The sequence below is a fragment of the Diceros bicornis genome, chromosome 10, assembly GCF_020826845.1.
Source record: "Diceros bicornis minor isolate mBicDic1 chromosome 10, mDicBic1.mat.cur, whole genome shotgun sequence".
Lineage (NCBI taxonomy): Eukaryota > Metazoa > Chordata > Mammalia > Perissodactyla > Rhinocerotidae > Diceros > Diceros bicornis.
Genome location: NC_080749.1, coordinates 70,741,541 through 70,768,154, shown reverse-complemented (window position 1 = coordinate 70,768,154; position 26,614 = coordinate 70,741,541). Strand labels below are relative to the sequence as shown.

Below are 26,614 nucleotides of genomic sequence, written 5' to 3'. Positions count from 1 at the left end.
TGCTATATTTAAATTGAAATATTGTTTTGGCTTAATACAGCTTGTGTTGACAGCAAAAGGAAGAGCAGAAAGTATCCATAATATATAATTCCATTTCAGTATTTATGATAAATCAACCATAGAAAACCCTCATGTATGGGAAATACATTCAAAAATATCCCATGAATAAGGAAATCTGGGAATATCGTGCTTTAACAATAATAGATGCATGCACAAGAGCTATTTGACTGTCACAAAGTATATTTATGAGCTAGTCATGCTTTGGTCCCAAAGCCCTCCCCTCTGCAGTGTTCTTTCACAGAATTTCATAAGAAAGACTCTATTTAGTGTTAATCTTTCTTTAACATGCTTTTTAGTCACTTTGAAAAACATGATTATCTTTAATCAATGGTAGTTGCTAAACCTTCCTCCAATAAATATAGTCTGTCCCAAATTGAGGTAATCGAAGGATAATAGAAACATCACTAAAAAGGGGATTACAGATGTGGTAAGGGGAGAGCTCTCCCAGTTTAATATTGTGTCTGACTAGCAAACGTCTAATGAAATTTTTCCCTACTAATAAAACAACTAGAGATATAGATAGATGATAGACAGACAGATATAAAAAAAAATAACACTACCAAAACCTGCAGATATTTTACTAACTATAAGGCCAATAGCTGGATTTAAAAATGCAATCAAAACCCACCAATTCTTGGGGCCGGCCCCATGACCTAGTGGTTAAGTTTGGCGCACTTCACTTTGGCGGTCCAGGTTCAGTTCCTGGGCATGGACTTGCACCACTTGTCGGCAGCCATGCTGTGGTGGTGACCTACATACAAAATAGAGGAAGATTGACACAGACGTTAACTCAGGGTGAATCTTCCTCAAGCAAAAAGAGGAAGATTGGCAACAGATGTTAGCTCAGGGTGAATTTTCCTCAGCAAAAAAAAATGAGAAAGAAAAGAAACAACCACCAATTCTTTGCCCGCAGAAATGAAGGCTAGCCACCTACCTCCAGCCTGTTTTGAAAAACATAAGGACAAACCAATCAGAAATCGGACAGCCTTCCTGTAGAGATCAGTGCAGCTTTTGGAGAAAGCCGGAATGCTGCCATGCCCCTCCCCTTTCCCATTATCACCTCATTCTCTCAAAGTGCAGGAAGAAACTACACTTCCTAGAATATAGTTAGGCAAGAAGTGGGAAGTACCTGGTGTTGGTGTAGTTCTCCCCCCTACATAGACAAAATGCTACAGGTGGGGGGTGTGTATAGAGAGCACTGTGGATATTGGACATACCCATGATTGTCAATTTTTGTGCAGTCAGTCTATTCAAAGTGCCTTAAAGGAAAGGAGGAAGACTGGCCATTTTAGATAAAAGCCTAAGTACTGGAGATTGGACTAGGAAATGTGGCCATCAACCCACCACTCAGATGTAGAAGCAGAAAAGGGCAGGGAATAGGATACATTACAATCCACCCACCTTGCATATTGATAGACTAGGTTTAGGTAAATCGAGACTTACTCAAAGATGAATAAGCAAGCCAATAAACCAACCAAAAAATCCTCAATGCCTTCTCTCTATTTTTCACACTTCATAACATAGGAAAATCCAATATAATACTTAAGATGCTCATTGGGAGATACTTACCTTATAGGATTATTATAACAAGATAAAGAATGTAATGTATCTAAAACATTTGGTTCCTGAAAAGTAGTAAATAGCCAATAAAGAGTAAGTATTATTATTATTGATTAAAAAATCAGTACTAAAGAGATAATCAAAAACTACTTTCTTGAGTGTAAGCAAACAATTCAAAAAATAAAAACTAAGTGCAGATTAAAAGAAAAAAATTCCAGGCAGAATCAATGATTTAGTGACTAGATGTCTACTCTAAGACATATCCCCAAAAATGTTTTTAATCAAAAAGAGAAAAAAAGAAAAACCTCGCAAACATCTGGGTAGAAAGAAACAAGTTACGTACTCTTTCAAAAGGATTAAATCAAGGAAATAGCACCACTATGAATGTTACAGAATCAGGGATTTTTTACGGGCGTTAGACCTGACGCATTTGTGGGGAATGCTGCAGAAGTATGTGAAAGGCTGCTGTGTCTGCATCGGGTGTTGGCCCTGACCTCATTATAGGTCAGAGGGTCATCGGTCAGGAAGAAAAGCCAGATATGAGACAAGGAAGACACAGCACAAACCGGAACTCTCAAGGACCAACTGGAGCACACATCTGTGTCACAGCCTCCAATCTCAGAGAGGCAGGTGACCTGCAGAAGAAGTTGGCACCTTTTCCTGTGGAGCTGCACACCCCCTGGCTCAGGACTCAGAGAAGATGATGGAGGAAATCTAGTGCGAGTTTGAGATGCTGTAGGCCGAGCTGCTGCCCCACAGTGATGTGAGGCAGCAATAGGCAGCAACAGTCAGTGTGGCCTGCAGCTGCGCCTGGTGCCCTGTGTGGACTTTCAGAGTATAATGTCTGCTGCTTTACTTCCAGCTAATTCTCTTGTGGCCAACTCTAGCCCAGAACCATGCAGGAAAGAGATTTCTGGGAAATGTAGTTCCTGCTCATATACCTCCAAAGGAACAAAATGAGAATGACCTCAGACTTCTCTTCTGCAAATTTTACTTCCAGAAGAAAAGGAACAATAGCAACTAAATTATGAGAGAACTAAGCCATGAGCTAAGGAGTTAGTTCCTGTATTAGTTGTTTTTTCAGGTTTGAAGACATCTGTCCTCTTCAGATCACTCAGATTTTCAAAATATCCTTAGGCTTCCCACACCTCTGTCCGCCATTGCTCTTTCTCTTTTGGAAATCCTTCTCCACAGCTCAGTGTTATCAAATATTATGATGCTCCCAGAGAAATTTTCCAAATTTCACACTTCTGTTTGCATCTTGTCATTCTTAGTTGTGGTACAGGAAGTCCTGAATCTCAGACTAATGAAATGTATCTTTCTATCTCTTCTCTCCATGTCATGTCCAGCCACAGTCATCCTTTAAATTGGCTTCTGGTATACTGTGGTTCTTTCAATCAGGGGCCTAGGTTTACCACAGAATCCGTACCTAAAAAGACAGTCTTTAGGTCGTCGAAGCCTTGTTCATTAACAAAATTCCAGGCCTTTTGGGTCGCTGCCTCTTTGATCCCAATTCCTGCCAGGCTTTTCTCCATGTGATTCCTAAACTCTGTTTCCTGGTTTCTGTCACCAAATTCACCCCACACATTAGGTACTCTGGAATTTATGTTTGTCTGTTTTTGTTTTTATCCTCCTTAAATCAATTAACTTAATGTATAAGTTAAATAATGAATTTTAGGGGGGAAAAAACTAGCAGTTTCATTCTCTGTTAATTAAAATCAATGACATACATAGCCAAGATACCACTAAATCTTCCCTTTCTAAAAAAAACAACACAAAAAGGAAAATAGAGTATAAATCAATTTTGTATGATCTATGTTTGCAATATGAACTTTTATTTGTATAATAAATACTAGGGCTTAGCTCTTTCTTTGAGTGTCACCTGGGAGCTGTGCAGAAGCTCTTCTCACCAAGATTCAAACAGTTCAGACTGTCCACTGATAATAAATAAAAGACAACTTCAGTTCCATTTTCTACATAGTACATTAAATTAACAGAAATATTCCTGAAATATTTATATCCTCCTGGCAAACTCTCCAAACTGATCAGCCTGGAGCCCACGTCCGTCACATGGTTGTTCCCACTGGGGCTAACCCTGCCACCAGGGAGGGACTCGCTCTCCACGACCCTGCCCATTTGGAGCGGACTCCCAAGAGGCCCTCATTTAATCCTCTTTGTAGACCAGACTTTGAGAAACACTGCTGTGAAAGAAGATTCATGGTATATTTGCTAGCTGATCGACAGAGGATAAGGACTGCTGAGTCTGCTTTGAAAACTGACAGTTCTCTCGGCACCAAAAAGGTTTCATCTGTTTTACCCTTCAGTTTTTCCTATATATGCTCATTTTTCTTTCTCTCCAAATTTTATTTTGTTTCCTTTCTTAATTTCCACGTTTCTTTAAAGGAGTGAAGAACTTTGGAACCTTCAATAATCAAAATTCCTTTTCCTTCCTTTGGCATCCTACTTGAGCTTATTTCTTCTGAGAGTCCTGTGATCAGTCCTCCTAGGAAAGTCGTAGGTAAAATAAAAGGAAAGTGAGTAAGCAACTGTTCCAATCCCTGAGTATTAGTGTGATCATTTAAAAAGAAAGCAACACCTGTGTTTGGAAAGAAACAGTCCCTCTAAGATGTGAATGAGGAATATGTGTTCTTAAACTTCTTCAAGTGCTTTTTCAATATTCAAAATGACTGGAAAATAAGAAAACATGTTTAAAAATACTATTTAATAGATAAAGTATAATTGAGAATTACACATTTGAGAGGTCACTTTAAAATGGAACAAAAGTTGAAAAGTAAAACAAGGCATTTATTTTGCCCTTCAAGTGTTAGCATGCAATTCAATGTGCTGTTGAGAGCACAGGGATGGTTGCAAGTCAAATAAAGGTTATGTTATAATTGATACTCTGAATTGTTAAGGAGAAGCAAAGGTGAAATGGGATGCTTTTTATTATTATTTTTGTTGAAATCTTTTTAAAAACTTTTAATGGAATGCAAACTAGAGTCCATCTTCAAGGTCTCGAGTTAGATTATCTGCAGCCATTAATAGTATCACTTAATATAAAGCTTTTTGAAAATAACTTTCCCAACACAGACAAGGGCTAATGTGTTTTTTAGCTTCTTTGTATTTCCTTTGCTATTTCAGAGAAAGTCTTGAGCCCAAACAATATTAAATATGATCATCATACTTAATCCTGAATCTGAAATATAGCTGAAAATCTCTGGATTACAGTTTCTCAAAAAATAAAAACTAAGTAAATTCAGCATTTTAATTCAGCGCTCGAGCACCTGAAAATTATGACATTCTTTGTAGATTTCCATGAAATAATGAAATTTTAATTGAATTGAAAGAGCTAGGAGGAAATTCATCTGCTGAAATATGACTGTTTTTATATGATGCAAGTCATATAAATAACGTATATTTGAGAATTAACACATACAAGATTTCTCTCTTATGTACTCTTGGCTCATTCATTTTGTCATCTTATAGAAGCACGTGCCAGTAGGCAAATTGAAACTAAAAAAAAGGGAGAGGGTGGGGGAGAAAATTTACAAATCAGAAAAATTTCTTGTCTGTTTTTCTCAAAGAATTGGGAAAAAGCTGTTATTATTTTATTTTAGTGGCAGAACATCTTGGTTGAGCTCCCAACAGAATTGTTTCCTAGAAGCGTGTATGAAACCTACTATTTTAGTGTGGATCTGCTCAGATACATTTCCAAAAGAGAACTCTTTCTCCATGTAAGCCAACAAAAATAGTATAATTACGCTAAGTTTCTTCACATTGTGAAAACAGAAGGCCTTTAAAATAATTCTCATCATGCAAAACCAATTCTCCATGTAATGTTCTGGTCATTTTGGGCACGGTTTGTGTATTATTCTAATTATTTGACTAACCTTGTGTGTCCTATTGAATCACCACCCAGCAATTTCTCAATGCCTTTTATTCTTAGTAAAGAAAAATTTGCAAACTTTAATAGAGATATACCACCATGAAAAGCCAATGCAAATACAAGGATCCTTAAAAGATAAAAAAACAAAGACAATATTTATAAATGCAATATCTTGTGGATGTTATAATCATCATTTCAGAGGAAGGAAGCAATTCTAAAAACAAATTTTCAAAGCTATTTTTACACTAATATTATTTTTTCTAAATGTGCATCCATTATGGTAGAGTTATCTTTTCCTTCCTTAAGCTCAGAATTGTCAGTTAATTTCCTGGTATGCAATATGCTTTTATTTTCTGTTATTTAAATTGTTTAGCCAAAGTTAGATCAGAGTGCCCATCTATTTATACATTTGAGGGCACCATGAGCTGAAATGGCAAATTCTGTATAACGTATCTATGTGAAGAAATTCCTGATACTTCTCAACAATGATTCTGATGAAGATGTGTTCAGTAATTTATTAACATCTTTTATGCTTTAAGAGTTCTAATAATAAAAGTAAAAAAATCATATCATCCACTTTAGCTGACTCTCCTCTTTTAATGAAATCAAATAGTTGGCAAGTGATCATTAATATAAAAAAGAACTCATTCAACATAATATTTTGAGATACAATATATAGTGACGAGTAGTAAAAGATCAGTCTTCTAGATATTTATTTACTTTTGTTTTATTTATAAACATGACAACTTCACCAGTTTTTTCCTCCCATAAAAATTATTTCCAAGAATGTTTTGCCTTAAAATAAATACCAAGCATTACAGTAGATGTGTGAATGTGAGTAACAGAAAGTAACAATATTATGTAACAATATTGATATTATTGTGGTTAGAAAGAATTGGTTTGATCACATAGGTACAGTGAATTAACAATAAGATGTTCGCATATCCTGGCCACTTCCTAAATGTAGCAAAGTTAATTTTGCTACCTTGAAAAAAATACCACAAATAGACCAAAAATATATCTGTCTAAATTCATGGAAAAACTGAATTTTGCCAGTTATGAGTTTTTCAAATTCATGACTTTGAAATGTTTAAATACTTCATTATACTGTTGCTACCTGAAAATATATTGGATGAAAGTTTCACACAGAAATCATCAGGAGACTTGAGTGGGGAAGGGCAGAGAGGGAGAAAGGAAAGAGAAGATCTAACACTGTTCCCAGCCCATCCCCATCTGGCATTGCCGAGCTGCTGGATGCCAATTCAATGAGATAAAGGCAATCAAATCCCCTTTTAAATAATGATTGAATAAAATAAAATGAGAGGAAGAAAGACAAGTACACTAAATTAAGTGCTCAAAGACAAGTGTGAGTAAATGAAAACTGTTTGCAAAACTGAGAAGGAAGGAGAATCAGGAAGTGGTTATTTGTGGTATCTTAATGTGTAAGGGTGAAAAAAAAAAACTAAGTATAATAAGGATAAGCTAAAAGCAAAGGGAAAATGTTGAAACACTTGAACTTTTTGCTGAGTAAAAAATCTAACACAGTTATATAGAATTTTTTTTCTGGCTATCTCAAATGACTTCAGAAAGAATTAGAAAGAAAGAGTATCTGTTTATTGACAGAGAATGGAAATCTGAGCTCAGAGAAACTAAAACTGCCTCTAATAGAGCATGCATTTTTATAGGCTCTGATAGAACTTATCATCCTGCTAGAATCAAATGGTACAAATCCCCCTACCCTACATCCCCCTAGTCCCTTGTTTTCACCCTGTAAATAAGCTAGAGGCTTGTTATCTCGGATAAGCTTGTCATCTGAGTAGCAGCGAGGAAAGTGAGGGGGAGATTTGGTGAAAGACTGGAGTGAGAGGTGCGAGAGAGGAATTATCAACCCTGACTCCTCGCCTTCTGGCTTGCCCACTTGGTTGATGTAAGTGTGCATTACTGAGGTGGGAAAACTAAAGAAGAAGTACATTTCTGGGAAAAGAACAAGAGTTAAATTTTTAAAGTTAGTTTATGGTGACACCCAAGTGGGTATGTCAAGTAGGCAGTTGGATCCTAGTGTATTCTGGGCTGGAAAAATAAATTTGAACTTGCCACATTGTGAATAGAAGACATTACCTAGAAAAAGACTATAAAGAGAGAAGAAAGGGAGAATTAGGACTGAGCTTTGAAGAACACCAACCCGTAGAGTGTGAGCAAGAAAAAGAGATATTAAACAGGCTGAGAAGGTCCCGGGAACCAGAGAAGTACAAGAAAAACCAGGAAAGAGCGCTAACACATAAAGCGAACAGAAGAAAAGAATGGTCATGTATAGTGAACGCTGCCAACGGGGGTAACCAGATCATGCAGGCCTCATCCTTTCTCCTCTATATTGATACATGGCCTTTGAACTGGTCTCCCTGTTTCCTGTCCCAGTCTCTCCAATCCATTCCCATCACTCCTATGACTCTTCTGCTTCCATTCTTCAAAGCTCCTTGAGCCTTCCCAGTAAAGTTCAATGTCCTTAGCAAGTCGAAGATCTACCTTATGACCTGGCCCCACCTACCTCTTCAGCCTCACTCTACTCTTTTCATCGTACACGGGGACCTCCAGGTCTACCAAGCCATCTTCAGCCAGCCCTTCAACAAAGGCTTCATGCCTCTGTGCTTGGGCACAAGCTCTTCCCTCTCACTTGAAGATTTCGCTCCCACTTCTGTGCCCAACCAAGTCCTACTCAACTTGCATTCCTCCTCTAGGAAGCCTTGACACTCCGCCACACCCAAGCTCAGTTAATCTCAGCCTTGACTGTGCCTCTAAAACAGCACTCTCAAATTAATGTTTTGTCCCTTGCTCTTAACTGTAGGTAGTGTCATGTGCACATTTGTATCCAAAAAAACAGTGCTGCCACATGTTAGATGTTCAGCACAGATCTGTGGAGTAGATGACTGAATGAATGAGTACACCAACATTTTTCCATTTGTAATTTTTCTTTTATAGCTTTCTGCCATGCTGCTTTATTATTACCCAATTGGAAGATGCAATGTTTGGTAGTGTTAAAGAAAATGTAACTTAGTTTCTTTTTTCTCCCTCCAGTTAAAGAAAGCACCTTTTGGACTCTGAATCTCATGAATATTGGTTGAAATAAAGAAATGTCCAATTTCACTGAACTTCTAATAACTAGCTAGTAAAAGAACATGTGTGAAAGTGTGAAAGGCTGTGAGATGGACTCACAGGGTCCCGGGTATATTTCACCTATTGAGAGCAGGGTCTTAGGCCAGGAGTGAGTATTAGTGTTTCACAGTTCATGTGTCAGTTGACAAAGCATGGGATTAAAATGGTATTAGTTATTTAATTGAGTGCCTTCTGCAGATAGTTACTGAAGAGTTTTGGGTTACCATGGTCAAACTGTAGTGTTCACAAAGATTCTAAGAGTAAATGACCCTTGACCAATCTACTCTAACTATGAATTGTTAATAAACAAAGGCAGATATGTATTCGCTAGTTAATTAGACTATGCTGAATGGAAATGAGAATCATCCCATTCAGCTCCCTGGAGCCTGATACCTATTTCTAATTACTTGTATATTTGTATATTTCTAATAATTTTTTAACAGAGTTAAGTTAATTGTATCTCTCAATTCATGGGATTCTATCATCTTTGGTCCATGCACAAGTTCCTTCTTATGATATGGCCACTACTCCAAAAACTGGTACCATCAACATTCTCCATATAAAGCAGTCTTTAGAATTTATAGGTTAAAACTTGAGTATCCTCCTGTGCGACTCAAAGCATGGTATAGATATATTGGTTCATCTCTGTACAGACCTTATGTTTAGCCAACATTCATTTTAAGTGTCTTGTCCTATGAAACTTTTCATTATCTATGACTGCAAGCATACACTGCAGTTACGTTAGGCTGACACAGTGATTGCTTGAACTATGACACTGTGTTATGATATAGTGAGACAACACCAACATTTTGTGACACTGGCATTATGCTTCAAGGAAAAGAGGATGGACCTTAGTCTCTCAAGCAACCTGACAGCTCTGGTTCCACTTTCCTGAATATGATACCAAGTAAAATAGTATACACTTTCCCATAGAAAGAAGCCGTCTTCTAAATGTCACACTTATTGTTCAAATGTTTTGAGCTGCTTATTAAGTGATCACCATTGTTTCCTGCATACACATTATTCTTTTAAAGATATAGTAGCCCTTTTATTTAGTGTAGATTGTTTAAATAGGATTCCTTATAGTGTATTACATTTAATAGGCTTGTGCCTTCTGCTATTTAAAAACATTTTCAAAAGGATAATCATTCTTTAGCTTTAAAAAAATAGACTACAAATTGTGCAATTTAGCCACAGTTTCAGTCTTTAATCATAAATTTTTCCAAAGGGGCACACATATTGCAGAATATGTAGCCAAATGGAACAAGTTCAAAATTAGCATCTAAAATCCTGTAACCATTTTAGTCCTTACCAGCCTGGGAAAAAAAATTTCTATGACAGCCTCCAGAATGCCATTCAACCATTTTAATGTCCCTTTGTCAGCAAAAATATTCCAATGACAAGTCACAGCTATAATTTTTAGATTTAATTTTTATAAATCATTTTTGTAGTTAAACCTTATACAGCAACATATAGTCCAATCCCTAATATTAACTCACCACCACCCTAACAACATGCTGTCTGCCCTGGCACAGTGTATGTATCAGGAAAGCAGAAGAGCATTGTTGCCTAAGAAATCATGCTAAGCAAAGGGAGGGATTGTCTGCTCTGCATTTGCTTGCCTTATTAACCACATTTACTGTACAGCATACCGCCTGACTAGTAGTGTCCAGAAACCGTAGTCAAAATAAAAACAATGCCTGTTAAAAGGCAATTCACTCCAAAATATTTATGTATTATTTAACATTTCTTATAATTCCAATTCATGATTTAGTAATAGTTGTGTATAATATAAGCAATAAATTAATATATATTTTTCTCCTTGTTCTATGTAAATTTCTGAACCCACAGAAAGCACTTTCATCCAGTGGAGGCCCAAGTTTATTCAGTTTTCAGGAGCTGCTGTTGCATCTTTGAAATGAAATAGATCTGTTGATACAGGTATAATTGGAAGTCAGATCAGAATGATCTAATGATCAAATTACTTAAATTAGACACATAGTGAATTGTCTCAAGATGAAGAAACTGCTTGGCTGGCAAAGGCTTACCACAGACAGTAACTTTCCATCACTTCTACCTCTGCAGTAAACACTGACTCATACTTTGAAAGACAGGTGATCTTAAGGAGAGTAATAAAAAAGGTTGGTACAAATTAAATAATCATTAAAAGAAACAAGGCTGATTGAGTGTTTGTTCAGCATAAGAAGATTTTGACAGATGGAGAATCTAAACCATTTTGAACATCGCAATGAAAAAAAAAGATTGGAATTATATAATATGGATTTTGATGCCAAAAATGTACATAGGTAATGAAAAAGCTAATTGTATGCACTGCATGTAGCTTAGGGCTGTCAAACTGTGGGGATCTTTACCATTCATACTGATTACTGAAGACTGATCCTGGGGGCACAAAGTTTGTCAACGTATTTAAAATAACCTAATCCATCTAACAGGGATATTTGGCCCACTATTTTGTATAAATACTAAAATGTCTAATAACTTATACGTGGTAGGCACTCCACTTATTCAATAAATATTTATTGCACATCCACTATGAGCTAAGCATGTAATGAAATTAATAAATATTTATTGCATGTAAGAAGGAAGAAATACTTTTCTTGATAATTGAAACAAAGTAATACACATTGATCTAATTAACCATATAATGCAAATCAAAACTTTTTCTAGATCACTAAAATACAAGCACATATTTAAGTCAGACATGTGTTCATTGATTTACTCATTTATTCACCAAGTATTTACTGAGTGCCTATTATGTGCCAGATATGGTTCTAGGCCTGAAGAATACAGCAGTGAACAAAACAGATGAAGTCACTTTCTACAAGTAGCATATATTGGAGTGGAGAAAACAGACAAACAAATCGAGTATGTAATATAATGTCAGGATTCAGAGATGGAAGTGTGCTGATTTTGAAGGCTTCAGGGAAGGCTTCTCTGAAAAGGTCATATTTGAGCCTTGTAAATATCTGATGTAAGAACATTCCAGGTGGAGGGAACAGCAAGTGAAAAGTCCTGGTGGCAGATGCATATAAGGTGGGTCCGGGGAGCAGTAAATAGTCCAGTGTGGTTGGAGCATGGAAGGAGTGGAGAAGATTGATAAGAAATGAAATTGGAGAGGTAGCCAAGGGCTGGATCATGTAGGACCTCATAAACCATGGTAAGAACCATAGATTTTACTCTAAGGTCCATGGGATGCCTTTGCTGGGTTTTGAGGAAAGGAAGGATTTGATCTCTTCCATTTTAAAAGCATCACCCTGGCTGTGCTGTAACTGACTCTGGGAAGGCAGAGTAGAAACAGAGAGAGCAGTTCAGAGGCTCTTTCATTTCCCTGGTGATTTATCCGTACAGAGCATATGTAGACTCCTCTTTAGCTGTTTTTTGATTCCTAGCATCTTAGTGTCCTAATTCTGGATCAGCTTCTACATTTTTTTTCTATGTCAGAGAAGAGAATTTTTATGGTATACATTTTTATTAATTTTTCTATACCTTGTCATTCCAATTTAGATCATTTTTCTCAATACAATGTTTTGAATCTCTTAGGAGCCAAGTTACTCTCTGATCTATATGAGTATAAATACCAAGCTAAGGTCATCCCATTTCTTTCTAGATAAAAAAATATTTTAATTATGTTATGTTACTTTTGATTAGAATTTTACATTTAAAAAGTGCTTTTTCATAATAGAAAAATCCCAAGTTAGAGAACAGACCAGTTCATTTATTTAGGGCTAGCATTTTATCAAGGAAAATGTGAGCTTAAACTCCAACTCAGGTTGAAGGGGCCCCTGACTGATACAACATCTGAATGAGTAATGAAAGCATCCTGAATGGTTTGTTGGCATTGGTCCCATTGGTGCCTTGATATGTGTCTGATAATGATCTCAGCGAGCCCCAAGTCTGCCTGCCTGGCAACCGTCAAATCTCGGTAGATCCTTTGTGAGTAAGAAAGGTATAGAATAGATGCTATTCAGTGGCACAAACAAAAGTTATCACCCAATGATTTCAAATTGTAATCAACTATGGGCTGATTTATTTAAATAGAATATATTTATGTTTTTTTATATGCCCATTTATAGTGTGGCACTTAAAGGTACATTTTGAAAAATATAAAAGATAACGTGATAATAAGAAATATTGTTTTGAATTCAAAGAAATTAGAATTTAGCTTACTTAAGACAGAATATTGATAAATGAGGAAGAAATTGATGAATGATGAAGAAATGGATGAATAGCATGGGTAAGGATAAATCAAATCCCTACTATACGCTGTGTATAATATATAGTCACAACAAGGTTAAAATAATGAAGATATTGTCAAGTTTTAGGTAATAACTTATGGTAACTTGAGTGTTTGTTATAGTCAGTAGCTTATCAGTTTCATTAAAATGATTTTTCCTCTAAGAAGTAATTCCAAACAGTCTTTTAAAAAGCATATTGTGTTCCTGCAGTGGCCACTTACTATTACTGAAAGAAAAGTCCACATTTGACTATGAGGCTTAAAAGCTTCCACGATGAGGCCAAGAGCAGGACCATTTTGCACAGCCATGCTTAAGAATAGAGATGTGGACATTTTAATTAGAATAAAAAGAATAGCACCATTAGCAAGTAACTCTAGCATGAAAAAATAAATGAGAGCAAAAGAATTCAATGTGACTTTATGCATGTTGCTGTGTACATTTATCTAAAATCTATAAATTTTGTTTCCACTATGTTTGAAAGTACAAGCAGATTCATCTCTCATCTGATTTATATTGTTTCTGCATATAAATACAGTACATGTACATCATCTTTATAGACAATATATTAAAAAAATATTTTTCTACATAATTATCAAGAATTTTGAAACTTTCCATGTCCTAAATGCTAAGCTTCTCTGCTAGATGGTAATCTCCCTGAATGGCAGGGAATTTTTTCCTAAGTATTTAGATTGTATACTTGACTTAAATATTTGGAGAGAGAGAAAGCAGTAAAGAAAGAGAGGAAGGTAAAGAAGTGAAGGGCAGAGAGAAGCAGGACCAGAAAACATAGAGGAGTGAACTGAACTTATTTTTAGCATTAATCAGTAAAATGATATTCTAAGATTTTACAACAATTTGTAATATTTCTGGAAAATTAGATAAATAAGCTAATGGTTTCTATATTTTGAAAGTTACATAGAATTAAAAAAATTAAAATCTATAGGACCATGCCAAAGATCTCATTTTTAAAATAGAATACCCTGGAGATGTTATCTGTTAACAGTTTCTTTCATTTTTAACCAAAACAATGAAAGAGACGGTAGACTTCTTGTACTTCCAAACATGGTGGAGAAAAACTCAGTTTATAGATTTTAGATAAATATGCACAGCAAATAGTTCTTTTATCCACATTAGATCAAAGCTTATTTGCGTTGATCAATTAGGTGTAAGTGGAAAGGTAATGTAGTGATGGGCAGCCTGGAATGGACTGGACCAATTTAATACAAGATGAAGAATGAACTCTGCATGAGCCAGGGAAGCAATGGAACCTGCCGTGCACCAAATATCACACTAAGTTGTTTTTATTTGTTCTCCACTTATACCTGCAGACAACCTTTTGAGGTAGGTGTTATTATGAGCTAGGAGTGATTTTCTACATTTTACAGATGAGTCAAGCAACTTGCAAAATTAGGATTTTAACTCAGGTCTCTCCTCCGTTCGATAAGCATTTATTGGGTACAGATAATGGGCTGAGGCCCTAATTGCAAGATCCACGGCTCCACGTTCTTCCCACTAAACTGTGGAGACACGTGACACAGGACAGGATGGAGTAAGGGAGTAAGGCTACAGATGATGAAACAGCAAGCAACCTGGTAGAGGGAGCATCAGCCCCAGGAAGGAAGCGTTCTCAGATCACAAAGAGCGTGGTCAGAGCCCCGGAAAATTAGGAATTACTGAGTAATTCACAGATTGGAAGGACATTAAGGAAATGTAAAAAAGTCAAACAGGAATGCTCATTCATCCATTCATTTGCACAACCATTCTATGTAGGATGTCTGTCTACTATGTGCAAAGCACTGTGCCAGGGGTCAGGGAGGGCAGGGGAGAATGCCAAACACCATTAGCAGGAGGACCTTACTGGAGTTCACAGCCAGGAGGCAGTCACACGTTCTTTCCCTTCTTACCTTTTAAAGCTTAATATTTTGGAGAATCTCTGAAGCATTCTTATTTCAAAGCAAAATGTTCAAACATTTCTACTTAAAACCCTTCATTCCAAGGGTTTCGGAATAGCTCAGGACTATTTCTGGCTGACAACACTGCCATACAGCCCTGTTTGAGAGCAATCAAAACTCACCGGCAATACTGCAGGAAGTCCACGAAGCGCGCTGGCTTGAGCCTGTAAACTAAAATGCCACCATGTGTTTGCAAGTTTAACATTTCAGTGGGCGAACAAGATGAAAGAGAGAGAAAGACAGAGATGGTTCCCTTGCTATAATAAACTCTGCTCAAAAGTCGTTTTTATACAGACAGAAGCTCAATCTTAAATAGTTATTTACAAAGAAACATTATTTTACTGGAATTTCTCCCTGCACGTATTTGTTTTCAGATTTGGTTTAAACAATTTAGAAATAAATTATCCAGATCTAAATCAATGCAAAAAATATTTACCGAGCTTGGTAATTTAATCATTTAAGCAAAATGTCAAGTCTAATATTTTTTAAAGTATATTTTGAAACTATCAAAAATAATATAACAATTGTGCATACACCACCTAGTTTTAGCAAATACAAACATTTAACTATATTTGCTTTTGATCTTTTCTTTAGAAACATAACATTACAGATAAAGTTATGGACATCCCTCCTTCCTTAATCATATTTCCCAACTTCTCTTTCCAGAATTGCAGTATAGCATCCCTATGAATATTTTCATTCTTTTTCATTATTCAAATAATGAAATTTATGATAACATGCTATAATATGTATTAAACATTATTATAAAAGCAAATTTAAATTAAATAGAGCCTAAAATTAATAAGTGAAAAATAAAGGATGAGGTAATCATAAAGGGAGATCATTTGATACAAGTTTTAATTATGAATGGAGTTAGTTCATGCCAGAATAATTTAATCAATGCTTTATTTTTATACGCAATTATAACAGCATAAACTTTGTGGCCATCAGTCTGGAAAAGATATGTTACAAAAACACTGAGAGTTAATTCCATGAGGAAATGTTACAGGTATACAAATGTCACCTTATTTTCCTACCTTTATATCATAAGATCAATAAAATCTATTGAAGCTTGTTGGATAGGTATTTTAGTGTTCCATGTACCACCCATCATTCATTTTATACACACACACACACACACACACACACACACACACTCCTACTCACTTGCTGCTTATCTCTGAGCTCCTGGAGAGCCAAAGAAAAGCATATTAGGTCTTAAGCTGACATTATCTAAGAAAAGGAGATATGCCAGCTCATCAAGTGAAACTACCTTTTTTCTCTGAAAAGAATTATCATGTGTCCTTATAGGAAAATAAATAAAAATTAAACAAACAAATGAAAACCACCTGAACAATGTAATAGACAATATTTTCAAACTAGCAATTTTACCACAATGCAGAGCCATTTTTTTACCTACTGTTTCTTAAGTCTCGTGGATAAAATCCAAGAGCGTGATGTTAAATTGCAGCTTTATGGAAAATCTAGACCATAATGATGTTCATACATATTTACTCCCCGAAGTCCTTTGCCAAATGAAAGCATACCAGAGGGCCAGTTTGTAAAATGTGAACATGAAGCCTGAAGTGGGTATGGGAATCCCGCAGCTGGGCCCAAGGGAAAGTGCCGAAACATTCCACACGATCGTGACAGAGAGGAGTGAGTGGGAATTTAGTCTAGCATGTTACTCAAATGCAACTTTTTCTCCTAATTTCATTGTGTTATTTTTTCTTCCAACTTTTTATTCTGGGTTGTCGTGCCTTCTGACTTTGTTGTGCGTTAAGACCCATCCAGTCAGAGAAACCACACTTCTTAGTAATCAGAGTCACCCTTGGTTATTGAATATGTTTTCCAACTTAATGAGGAAGAGCATACACATGATGCTAAGGAGGGATTTTTGCTTCAAGATACTTTTAAAAATGTATATGAGTAAGAAGAATTGTTTACTTTATTTTAAGATGTCAATGCAGCTGTAAATAATCCTGAGAAAAATGCAGCTGTGCTACATGAAAATGGATCACGAGTTAACTCCCGCTTCAGCTCGAGCATATATACGAAGAGGGGCGCGGCTGCATGCGCTGCGCTGTAGGGAGCCTTCCCCCGCTCTCTAAGGCAGTGGGCCTTCATAAGGACCTGCTGTCACAGTCGGCTGACATCCATCCAGATCAGGCTGGGTATACTCTCAGGCTGGGTATACATTAGTACAAGGAACAGTTCTCGTTAGACTGCAGTTAAGGGTGCTTACATGATACGAACATCATGATAGAACCCTGTTTGTCCCCGTCCCAGTAGCAAAAAAGGAAAATTCTCTCTACTAGGAGAGGAAAGAATGCCTTCCTGAGTCCCACACACAGCTGCCTCCCTGAGCCTGGCTGCTCCTCTCATAAGTTTCCGATTTGGAACACAGCACGGGTCAGGAAAGAAAGCAGGAAAGGGCAGAGCCGGAAGGGCACGTGGTGACATTTTTGCCTGAGTACTTCACTGTAATATACCTTAAGAATCAAGCCACTAAGCCCTATTGATTCTTCCTTTTCTTCCCTAGTCCCTCTAGCTGACGGCATAGCCTGGTGACTAGTCCCTCTGCCTGCACTCCCCTCCAAGCGTAATCTTCCTAAAGCACCCCTTTCATCACGTTGACCTTCTCGTCACCCTATGCTCAAAAGGCTTTCAGGACTCCCCACTGCCTACAAGATAAAGGCCACTCCTTGGGCTGGAATCGAGGCCCTTTACAATCTGTCAAGTGTTGTATTCCGCCGCTTTTGATGGAAAGAGTTCATTCCAATCAGACCGATCTATTGGTGGTCCTCCCCCAGCAGCAGATGTGCTGTCTGCCTCCGCACATTTCCCCACGTCATTCACTCAGGCTACAATTCTGTTAAATCCCGCCCATCTTTTGAGATAGTTCAGTTTCCACCATTTTATCCATATCTTGTGAGCATTAAACCTGGGTGTCCTGTGGAAGTGGGAGCTAAGTGCCTGGCACAGGGGATCCTCTATATTTCGGTCTTCTTTCTCACCACCCTATCTTGGTTTTACTTGGTAGATCACTTCTGCTGACTGCTCCGCCATTGATGTTTTGGGTCAATGCATTTAATCGCCTGACCCTGTCACCTGACACCACACACATATCACCTGTAGCATGGAGCAAAGCTTTTTAATGCATGTCACTGAATTATGTACCTTCAACAAGAATATTGAATTCCTTACAATGGAATGAAGGGGAGAGAGAAAAAGGGTGTGGCTGCAGCCAGAGTAGTTGAGATTTCTCAATAGGCTGTGCAAGCTATCTGCCTTAGAAAGAGCTAAGGAACTTGCTTAAGTGCTGATTTCTGAGTCCTATCCCAGACCTATCGCATCGGAACTTCTCGTAGTGAATCTTACATACACTAAATTTGGAAAATCTCTTAGTCTTAGAAAGTGATAAAGAGTGTTTAGTACAATTGCAGCTCACACAGCTGCACATCAGAGTCACCTGTAGCATTTTTGATGACTATGGTTACCTTGGCCTCACACCAAGGTAACCTCCTAAATAAGACTCTCTAGGTTGGGGCTCAAGGTTGAAATATTCCACAGAAGGTTTTGATCTGCATCCAGGATTCGAAACCACAAAGCCAAAAGTTAATTACCACCAATATTTATTGGGTAATTCTTCTCAGACACTTTGTTAAGCAGTTTATGTGCATTATTCCATTTAATCTCTACAATCCTGAGTTAGTATCTCCATTTTCACCTGGGAAAATTAAGTAACTAGACCAGTGTCATATGGCCAGTCAATGAGCAAGCCTCAATTAAACACAGGTCTGTCTGACACCAAATTCTGAGCTCTAGTGGCATTCCCCATCTGCCTTTAGTATATTAGGCGTTGTTTCAATCCATGGCCATCAGTCTGTTTCCCAGGAATTGTTCCCCCTGTTCAGTATGTGATTCTGTTTTTGAAAGTTCTGACACCACCCAGGGGAAGGGTTTCTCAGCTCAGTTTCCCTTCGTTGAGACACCCATTGACTGGCTATTTGTTGCCCTAGGCTTTTTCCAATCCTTGAGTCCCAATATTCCCAAGACTTTTCCTATATAATAGGCCAACTTCTATGCTTTACCACCTTATAAAGAGTTGGATATTAATGGCAAATAAGTTTTTTCCATGTACAGGATAAGCCTGGTGCCCCTTGGAAAACCTCAGTGCAGTCCTGGGTCACGTGTCTGGAGAAGGACATTGTTCCTTCCTCCTAGGTTTCAAAACTTAAAAGGATTACCCTTCTCAAATAAAAAAAAATTATTGACCCAAGCTCACATATGTCACCTGAGTAACAATATGGTAGACCTGCTAGCCTTACCTCTCCGTCAATGCTTTTCCACACTTTGTGTGGAGGGTTTAAGTTTTCAATGGATTTTCACATGTCTTATCTCATTTTTTCCCTCACAACTCACAGTCATTCCTGACTTGTAGTTTCTGTACAGATAAAATACTTATAATCAAGTTTCATCAAAAGGAGTGATGTGAAAGTTAATGAGAAAATGGGCTTAAAATATCACAAGAACCTTGAATGAAAGGTACACATTGTTTTTACTGTTATTAATATAACGCAGCTCATCCGTTACGGTTGTGATGGAGAGCACAGACAGTGGCTCTGACCTCATTTACTGGCCAGGCCAGAAGGGTCTGCATAATAGCCCCAGAGACAGAAGGCTCAAGGGAAACAAACCAGTCAAGGTCCAAAACAACCCCCTGAAAGCCACCTTCCCTGTGGTACAATTGGGTGCTTTAAAACTGATTAGGATGTTGTATGGTCAAAATTCAGAATGGACACCGAGTCACGGACCTTGGGAGAGGAATAAGTGACAGGCATGTGTAACAGATGAAACAAAGTCCAGTGAAACTAGAGGGCAGCCACAAGCCCGACACATGAATAAGTAATCTGCTACCTGGCAGCGTTTGCATCCTCACACTCTAGCGGATGACGAGGCATTCCTAGGTCCACATGAAAGGCTTATTTAACTCGTTGCAGAACATCCATGGAAGAGCCATTTCAAAGGCAGCAGGGAGCTAAATTAATGTCAGGCCCCCAAAATATTCATGAGGTAATTATAAATGTATGTGAATTGTCTTAGCCACCACCTTTTACTCCTTATAATTTAGGTTCGTCACTCCATCAAGCGGTCTTTTAAAACTATTGACTGTTTCTCTACTTTCTTACAATTCAAAGTGCTAAGGTTTTCAGTCAATGTTAATTTTCTTTGAAAAATTTTCAGAGGGTAGTATTTCCACATAGAGATCCCTGAAATTATTATTTTCAAGTAGGGCTGATTCTTTTTCTTTGCAGCCTAGAAGAAAAGAGATCTAGGTAATCGCAGTGTCAAAATGTCAAAAGACTGAGATAGGTTGAAAAAAAGAAGAAGGAAAGAAAAGAAAACACAAAAAACCTCAAAGGCCTCCATGCGGTCCTCAGCCTTACAAATCCTTGGCTCACATGAAATCCTTGTGACATGCTGTAATTAACTAGTTACTCCTCTCAGAATGAATAATAATACAATTATTTGCCAAAAGCAGTGAAGAAAGGATAGTTTCTGTTTTTAAAAATGTCCGCCTTTCATTTCTGTAGGAAAAAAACCTGGATTAATTTACATAAAGTGCTAGAGCACAGAGTGACCTGCAATTTCATCATTATACTGTATGGTAATTCTATTATCTTTTTATCAGAGCCTTATATTTTTCAATGGTTTGAGATAACAATAAACTCCAAATCACTACCATGTTCAAATTATATTGGTTCTTAAAAACTGTACCTGAGTACCACAGAATATAAGTAGTAACCTGGATGGCAAAAATATGTCCTTTTCACAATTGGACTTTGATGCCATTGAGGCCACTAAGGGTTAGTGCTCTGTTTCCTTTGTCTGTGTAGACAAAAATAAAATGAGGAAGGTGAACCTTAGTTCTTCAAAGGCCTTCTCCTTCCTTAGAGATTCCATGTGCCAAGTAGCACAAAGTTAGATGAGAGTTTAAGTGAATCTATCACTTGTTCTCTCTCCTACGTGTTAACGTCTAGACAATGATTGTTTTCTTTAACTCCTTCCAACGCCTTCCCATCATTCTCTCAGTAACTCATTCAACAGTCACTTATTGAAGACTTGCTATGATGCACAGTACCAGGTACCAAGAATTCAAAGCTAAAAAAGACATGTTGCCCTTGAGAATGTTGCAGAAAAGCAAAGATATAAACTAGTAGATAGGCACATGAACAGTGCAGTAAATGCCATCACGGAGCCCACTCTCCACACACACACACACTCATACACAAATTCATTCACTTGTATAAACACACAAAACCCTTCTGCCCTATGAATATGAACTTCCAAAAATTCCAGACTCTTTAAAGGTTTGAAGCAGAGACTTGGAAAAGATTTAGTGCTAAAACTTTCCAATTTTGTGATTTTAGTAAAGTCAGATGGGGTGTGTGTGTGTGTGTGTGTGTGTGTGTGTGTGTGTGTGTCTAAATGTGTGTTTTATGTGAAGCCAACTTTATATAGGGTTTCATTAAGGATAAACTATTCTGAACAATTGATGCCGTAAGTGACAGATTAATTTAATATATATCAGATTAGTTACTCATTCTAACACCAGGTATTAGCTCAGAATGTCTTAAAAAGAATATTCACTGATATACCCCTATGATACTGAAAAGCCTGGATCACCTGTTTAGGAAGGCAGAGACTAAGAGTTAATGTGATTTAAATTCATAAAGTCATAATAAATATTCCAAGAGTAGACATAGCCTTGTTTTTTCAAGTCCTAATCATCCAAAATATTCCTTTAATTAGTTAATAGTAGGAATTTGGATCTGTCTTGTTTTTCATTGTACTGAACAGTATGTGGAACAGTGCAGGCTCTGGCATCAGACTGCCTGTATGTAAAATTAGGTTCTTTCCTGTACAAGCTGTGTGACTTCTCCAAGCCTCAATTTTCTTAGCTGGAAGATGGAGATAGTAATAGCAGCTACCTCATGGAGACAGAAGTATAAAAGGAGCAATAGCATATAAAGCATATAGCACTGGGACAGGCACTATCATTAAGTAAGCAAGTATTATTATTATCATTATCCTCAAACTCAATTGAATATTCATTTGATCTCAGTGAAGACATTTAATGTTTGCCAAGAAAATTATTTAGCTACCCTGTCTGTTTTTATGGCAGTATAGTGATGATAATTTATATTAATTTTATCCTTTCTTGAAGGATATAAAATCATGTTACTGTGTTCATTTATTTCATTTATTTATCTATTGAACAGGTAGTTATTGAAATCTTAGTGTATGCAAAGTATGGGGCAAGGCAAGGAACACAAAGATAATTTTACCAATTGAGGTCAAGATGGACTTAGAGTTTCAGATCATGGCCAGGAATCTTGCATGGTTTTCTAACTAATTAAGCTTAATAAACTTAGATACAAAAAATACAATAAAAAGTGATCATATAACCAGAGTTCATTGGTCTTATATAAACATAGAAATGATGGGTCCTTGGTAAGCCGGTCACAACATTTCCTTTTCCCCAAGCTACATAGTTTTAAAGCCATTTCAGGAAATTGTTGAAGCTTCTTCTACTCATTCAAAGAAAGACAGATATTCTCCATAGGCTTCCAGTTTCCAATGGTTGCTGAAATTCATAAGCAAAAATTTTTTTATTATATCTTGCATTGATTTAAAATACGCAAGGCCACAGAGGAGGGAGGAAAGAGGGAGCTGTAGTGACAGTAGACAGTAGGGAAGAAGAAAAATATAATCCATGCTTTCATGAAGCGTGTATCCCAGCAAAACTATACCTTACTTTCACCTAAAGGAGTCTAGGTCCTCCTTTTGAGATGAGAATAGAAATGCCAAATGTCTATACTTTTTTCTTAGCCATTCCCTGAAAGGCTTTATTTAAGGCAGCAAGTCAGGAATTTCCAAAGGGGAGACAAACCCTGAAAGGATGCCCTGGGAGGGCAGTGCAGGGAAAGGGAAGATGTAGGCAGCAGAAAACCTGTGGGACTAAGATCACATCAGTCAAACTGAAAAAGAAAATAGCCAATTGGGAAAGGAGGATCTTGTAAGACATCCTGAACAATTGTTTAATTTGGTGCTGTGGCTTAATTAAGTGAATTTTTCATGGAACATTGAATCTAGCCAATTGAATTCAACGAAATTTTGTCTTTCCATCTCTATTCTCATTTCACCATTTTGTTAGGATATCAAATGGATTTTTGGACTGCCAATCATTTTTCTGTCAAGATTATGTATGGTGTACATCCTGAATTTCTTTGGACGCAATCTGGAGAAAACTGCAAAGCCCTTGATATATTACATAATTTACTATTTAGATAAAAGAGAGAACATATTTTTTTCTTTGTTTTTCTGCTGCTAACAGATAATTATTTCAGTCCTTTCAAGGAGATAGACCCTAGAGTCTAACACAATAACAATCTAAACGTAAACTGGCTTGAAGGCAAATGAACCACTTTTTAAAAAATACAAACTATCAGTCCCCTCCCCTCTTTATTTATTAAAAATGGTTAAGGAGAATAAGCCTGATCTACAAAGGCACTTCTCTAAATCCACTGTGAAAAAGACCAAAAGCTCTTTGAACATGTAGGCAGCTCCTGATCTCAGATTGTTCAGATGCCAAGAATCAGCCGAGGTAGCAGTGTCATGATCCCAGTAGCTGTCACAGGCAACATCATAGCCAAGGTAGGAGCACCACTCCTCAATGACTTAAGCGTTTAGAGATGGTTACCCTCTGTCCTGGCTATTTGTTCCTAAATAGGTAAAAGTGAAAATAACCAAGTGTTCCTAAAGCAGTTCCCTTACAAAAAGAAAAAAAGTTTTAAGTGCATTAGCACATTTTCTGCTAGCATTTTTAACAGAGATGTAGGTAATTCTGATACAAGCGGTCTAAGAACTACACTTTCAGAAGCACTGATGTTTAGACAAACCCTCTCTTACTCAATCAACAAACCGATCAAGCAGTGATTCCCAGGAAGTGAGACTGGTGCCAGGCTGACTGCTTAAGAAAACAGAGTCAGCTACTCTACTGCTGGGTATTTATCCAAAGAACATGAAAACATGAATGCGCAAAGATATATGCACCACTATGTTCATTGCAGCATTATTGGCAATAGCCAAGACTTGGACGCAACCTAGCTGCCCATCAAGGGACAAACAGATAAAGAAGATGTGGTATATATACACAATGAAATACTACTCAGCCATAAAAAAGATGAAATCTTGCCATTTGCAATAACGTGAATGGACCTTGAGGGTATTATGCTAAGCGAAATAAGTCAGACGGAGAAAGTCAAATACCATATGATCTCACTCATAAATAGAAGACAAAAATAACAACAAACAAACACATAAAGACAGAGATTGGATTGGTGGTTACCAGAGGAGAAGGGGGGACGGGGGAGGGCAAAAGAGGAGATTCACACGTGTATGGCGATGGACGGTAATTAGTCTTTGGGTGGTGAACATGATGTAATCTACACAGAAATCGAACTATAATAATGTATACCTGAAATTTACACAATGTTATAAATCAATGTTACCTCAATAAAAACAAGGAAAAGATAAGAAAACAAGAGTCCTGGTTCTACCCTCATATTTACTGGAGCCAGAAACCTGCTTATAGATCGATATATTTAAAAGTTTTCCGGGAAATTCTAATACACAGCCTGTGTGTGGTGAGAGGAAAGGGATTATATTTTACTTTAACACGTCTGTAGGGGGTCCTTGTTCCACAATTTACCAGCTCCCTGACCTTTTGTGATATCATTGGTCTGTAAAATGGCTCTTGTGAAGATTAAATAAAGCAATGCATGTTAAGAACCCAGCATGCAGTAAGCTAGTTGTTATTGTTATCATTATCTTATATGCCTAGCTCTAAGTAAGATATACAGAAGTCAAATGTGTGGTTCACCACTTTGAGAAGCATATATCTATTTAGAAAAACAGTATAAATATTAATAAAATTTAAAATATGAGTTTATATTCTAAGGCAGTAACATATTTACACACACATAAAAAACACAATATTCTGAGTCACAAAGTAGACTGTGAAATACAGAGAATTATAAGAACATAGAAAAAATCATATAAAATTTATTTTAAAATGTCTGATTCTTCTACTTCAAGTGACCTAATTCTCATTAATTCACCAAATTTTTTTTACATTATAGAAAAATATTAAAATCATGAGTGATAATTGACTTTATTAGTCAAAGCTAGAATTAGAAAAAGAATAATAATATCTGAGAAAGAGGTCCATGGGATAGGCTTCAAGGCCCACGAAACCCCTGAAATTTTATGCAAAAAGTTGTTTATATGAGTATTTCTGAGGAGAGAGCCATCCCTTTCATTTGATTCTCAAACGGTTTTCTGGCCCCCCAAAAATGTGAGGGACTGCTGAAAATTCCTGTTTAGTACATGTTATGTTCATCTTCATGTACACTGAAGAAATTTAACTCCTGATTGCATTCCAAATAATCTCTTGTTTACTTTCTCTTAAATGTCCTCTGAATCATTTTCCTCAAGCTTTCACCATTCAGGTCTCCTGAGAAAAGAAGTAACAGTTAAGATTTCATTTAAGGAAATTGTAAAGTAGAGTTTCATGTCTACCTCAGCCTATTCAAATTCTGCGGGCATCAGCATGGAAGTTCATGTACATGTTTTAAAAGTTACAGGGGCAGAGATTAACTGAAGATTATTTTCTGAGTTTTCCCCTTTTATTTTGTATCCATTTCTCAGTTTTTTGAATTATTTTCGATTAGTTCTGTGTTTCTTTTCATCTCAGGTAGAAAAGTGAAGGAACTTCCCTGAAAGGATACAATTCATTTTTGCCAACTCACTTTTTGCCAGCCTAGCAATTCTTCCACTTTGTGTTTTATTTATAATGTGGTAACAACACTATTGATGTCACATATTTTTATTTCTCTTTTCCGTTAGGTGCGTGTGCAACATTGACTGTTCTCAAACCAACTTCAATCCCCTCTGTGCTTCTGATGGGAAATCTTATGATAATGCATGTCAAATCAAAGAAGCATCATGTCAGAAACAGGAGAAAATTGAAGTCATGTCGTTGGGTCGATGTCAAGGTAATTGGTAAACCAAAATTCGTTTCAAAGAATGTTTTTAGTCTTTGTGTAGAAATGAAAAGTGAAGATAACTCCTTATTAGGCAGCTATTTCATTTCTGAAAGGCAGTTCTGATTCGTAATGGATAGTTGAGTCTACTGTAGCATTTGTGGTGATTATAGAAGTTTGAGGGCCTATCGGCAAACAGTCCACATAATGGGACTGTATCTTCATAGTGCCATAAACACTATTCTGAAGCTAATATTCAGAAGATAGCAGACATTCTCCTTGCAGAGGAAAAAAGAAAGTCAACATAATTTTTAGCAAATAATCTAAGACTTTATTAGACAACCTTGAAATTAAAAGCAAATCATGCCATTTTTGTGTATTGATTCAATAGAAATATTTCAATTATATTTTTAAAAGCAGGATGTACTAGAATGTTCTATTTTGTTTCTTGTTCCTCAAAGCAAACATTTACTTGCTTTTTGACTTGTTATTCTTTTACCCAACTTATCTCAGTTATGATTGTGAACCTTATCCTTGCCCTAAACTTTAGAAAGCTGGTATTATTCTATTGTTCACCCTCAAACAGAAATTGACGTTGTAAATCTTTGTATAAAGGTTGCTTAGAACTACAGTTGTAAA

General features: G+C 36.9%; 1 protein-coding gene across 1 annotated transcript in view; it reads left to right on the top strand.

The window, feature by feature from the left end:
* The window catches only part of TMEFF2 (transmembrane protein with EGF like and two follistatin like domains 2), a 232,419-nt gene that overhangs the window by 157,525 nt on the left and 48,280 nt on the right, over window positions 1-26,614 (top strand). Inside the window, exon 6 of the mRNA XM_058549461.1 lies at window positions 25,839-25,987. Coding sequence (XP_058405444.1) covers window positions 25,839-25,987 — 149 coding nt within the window. The remainder of the gene's footprint in view (window positions 1-25,838; window positions 25,988-26,614) is intronic.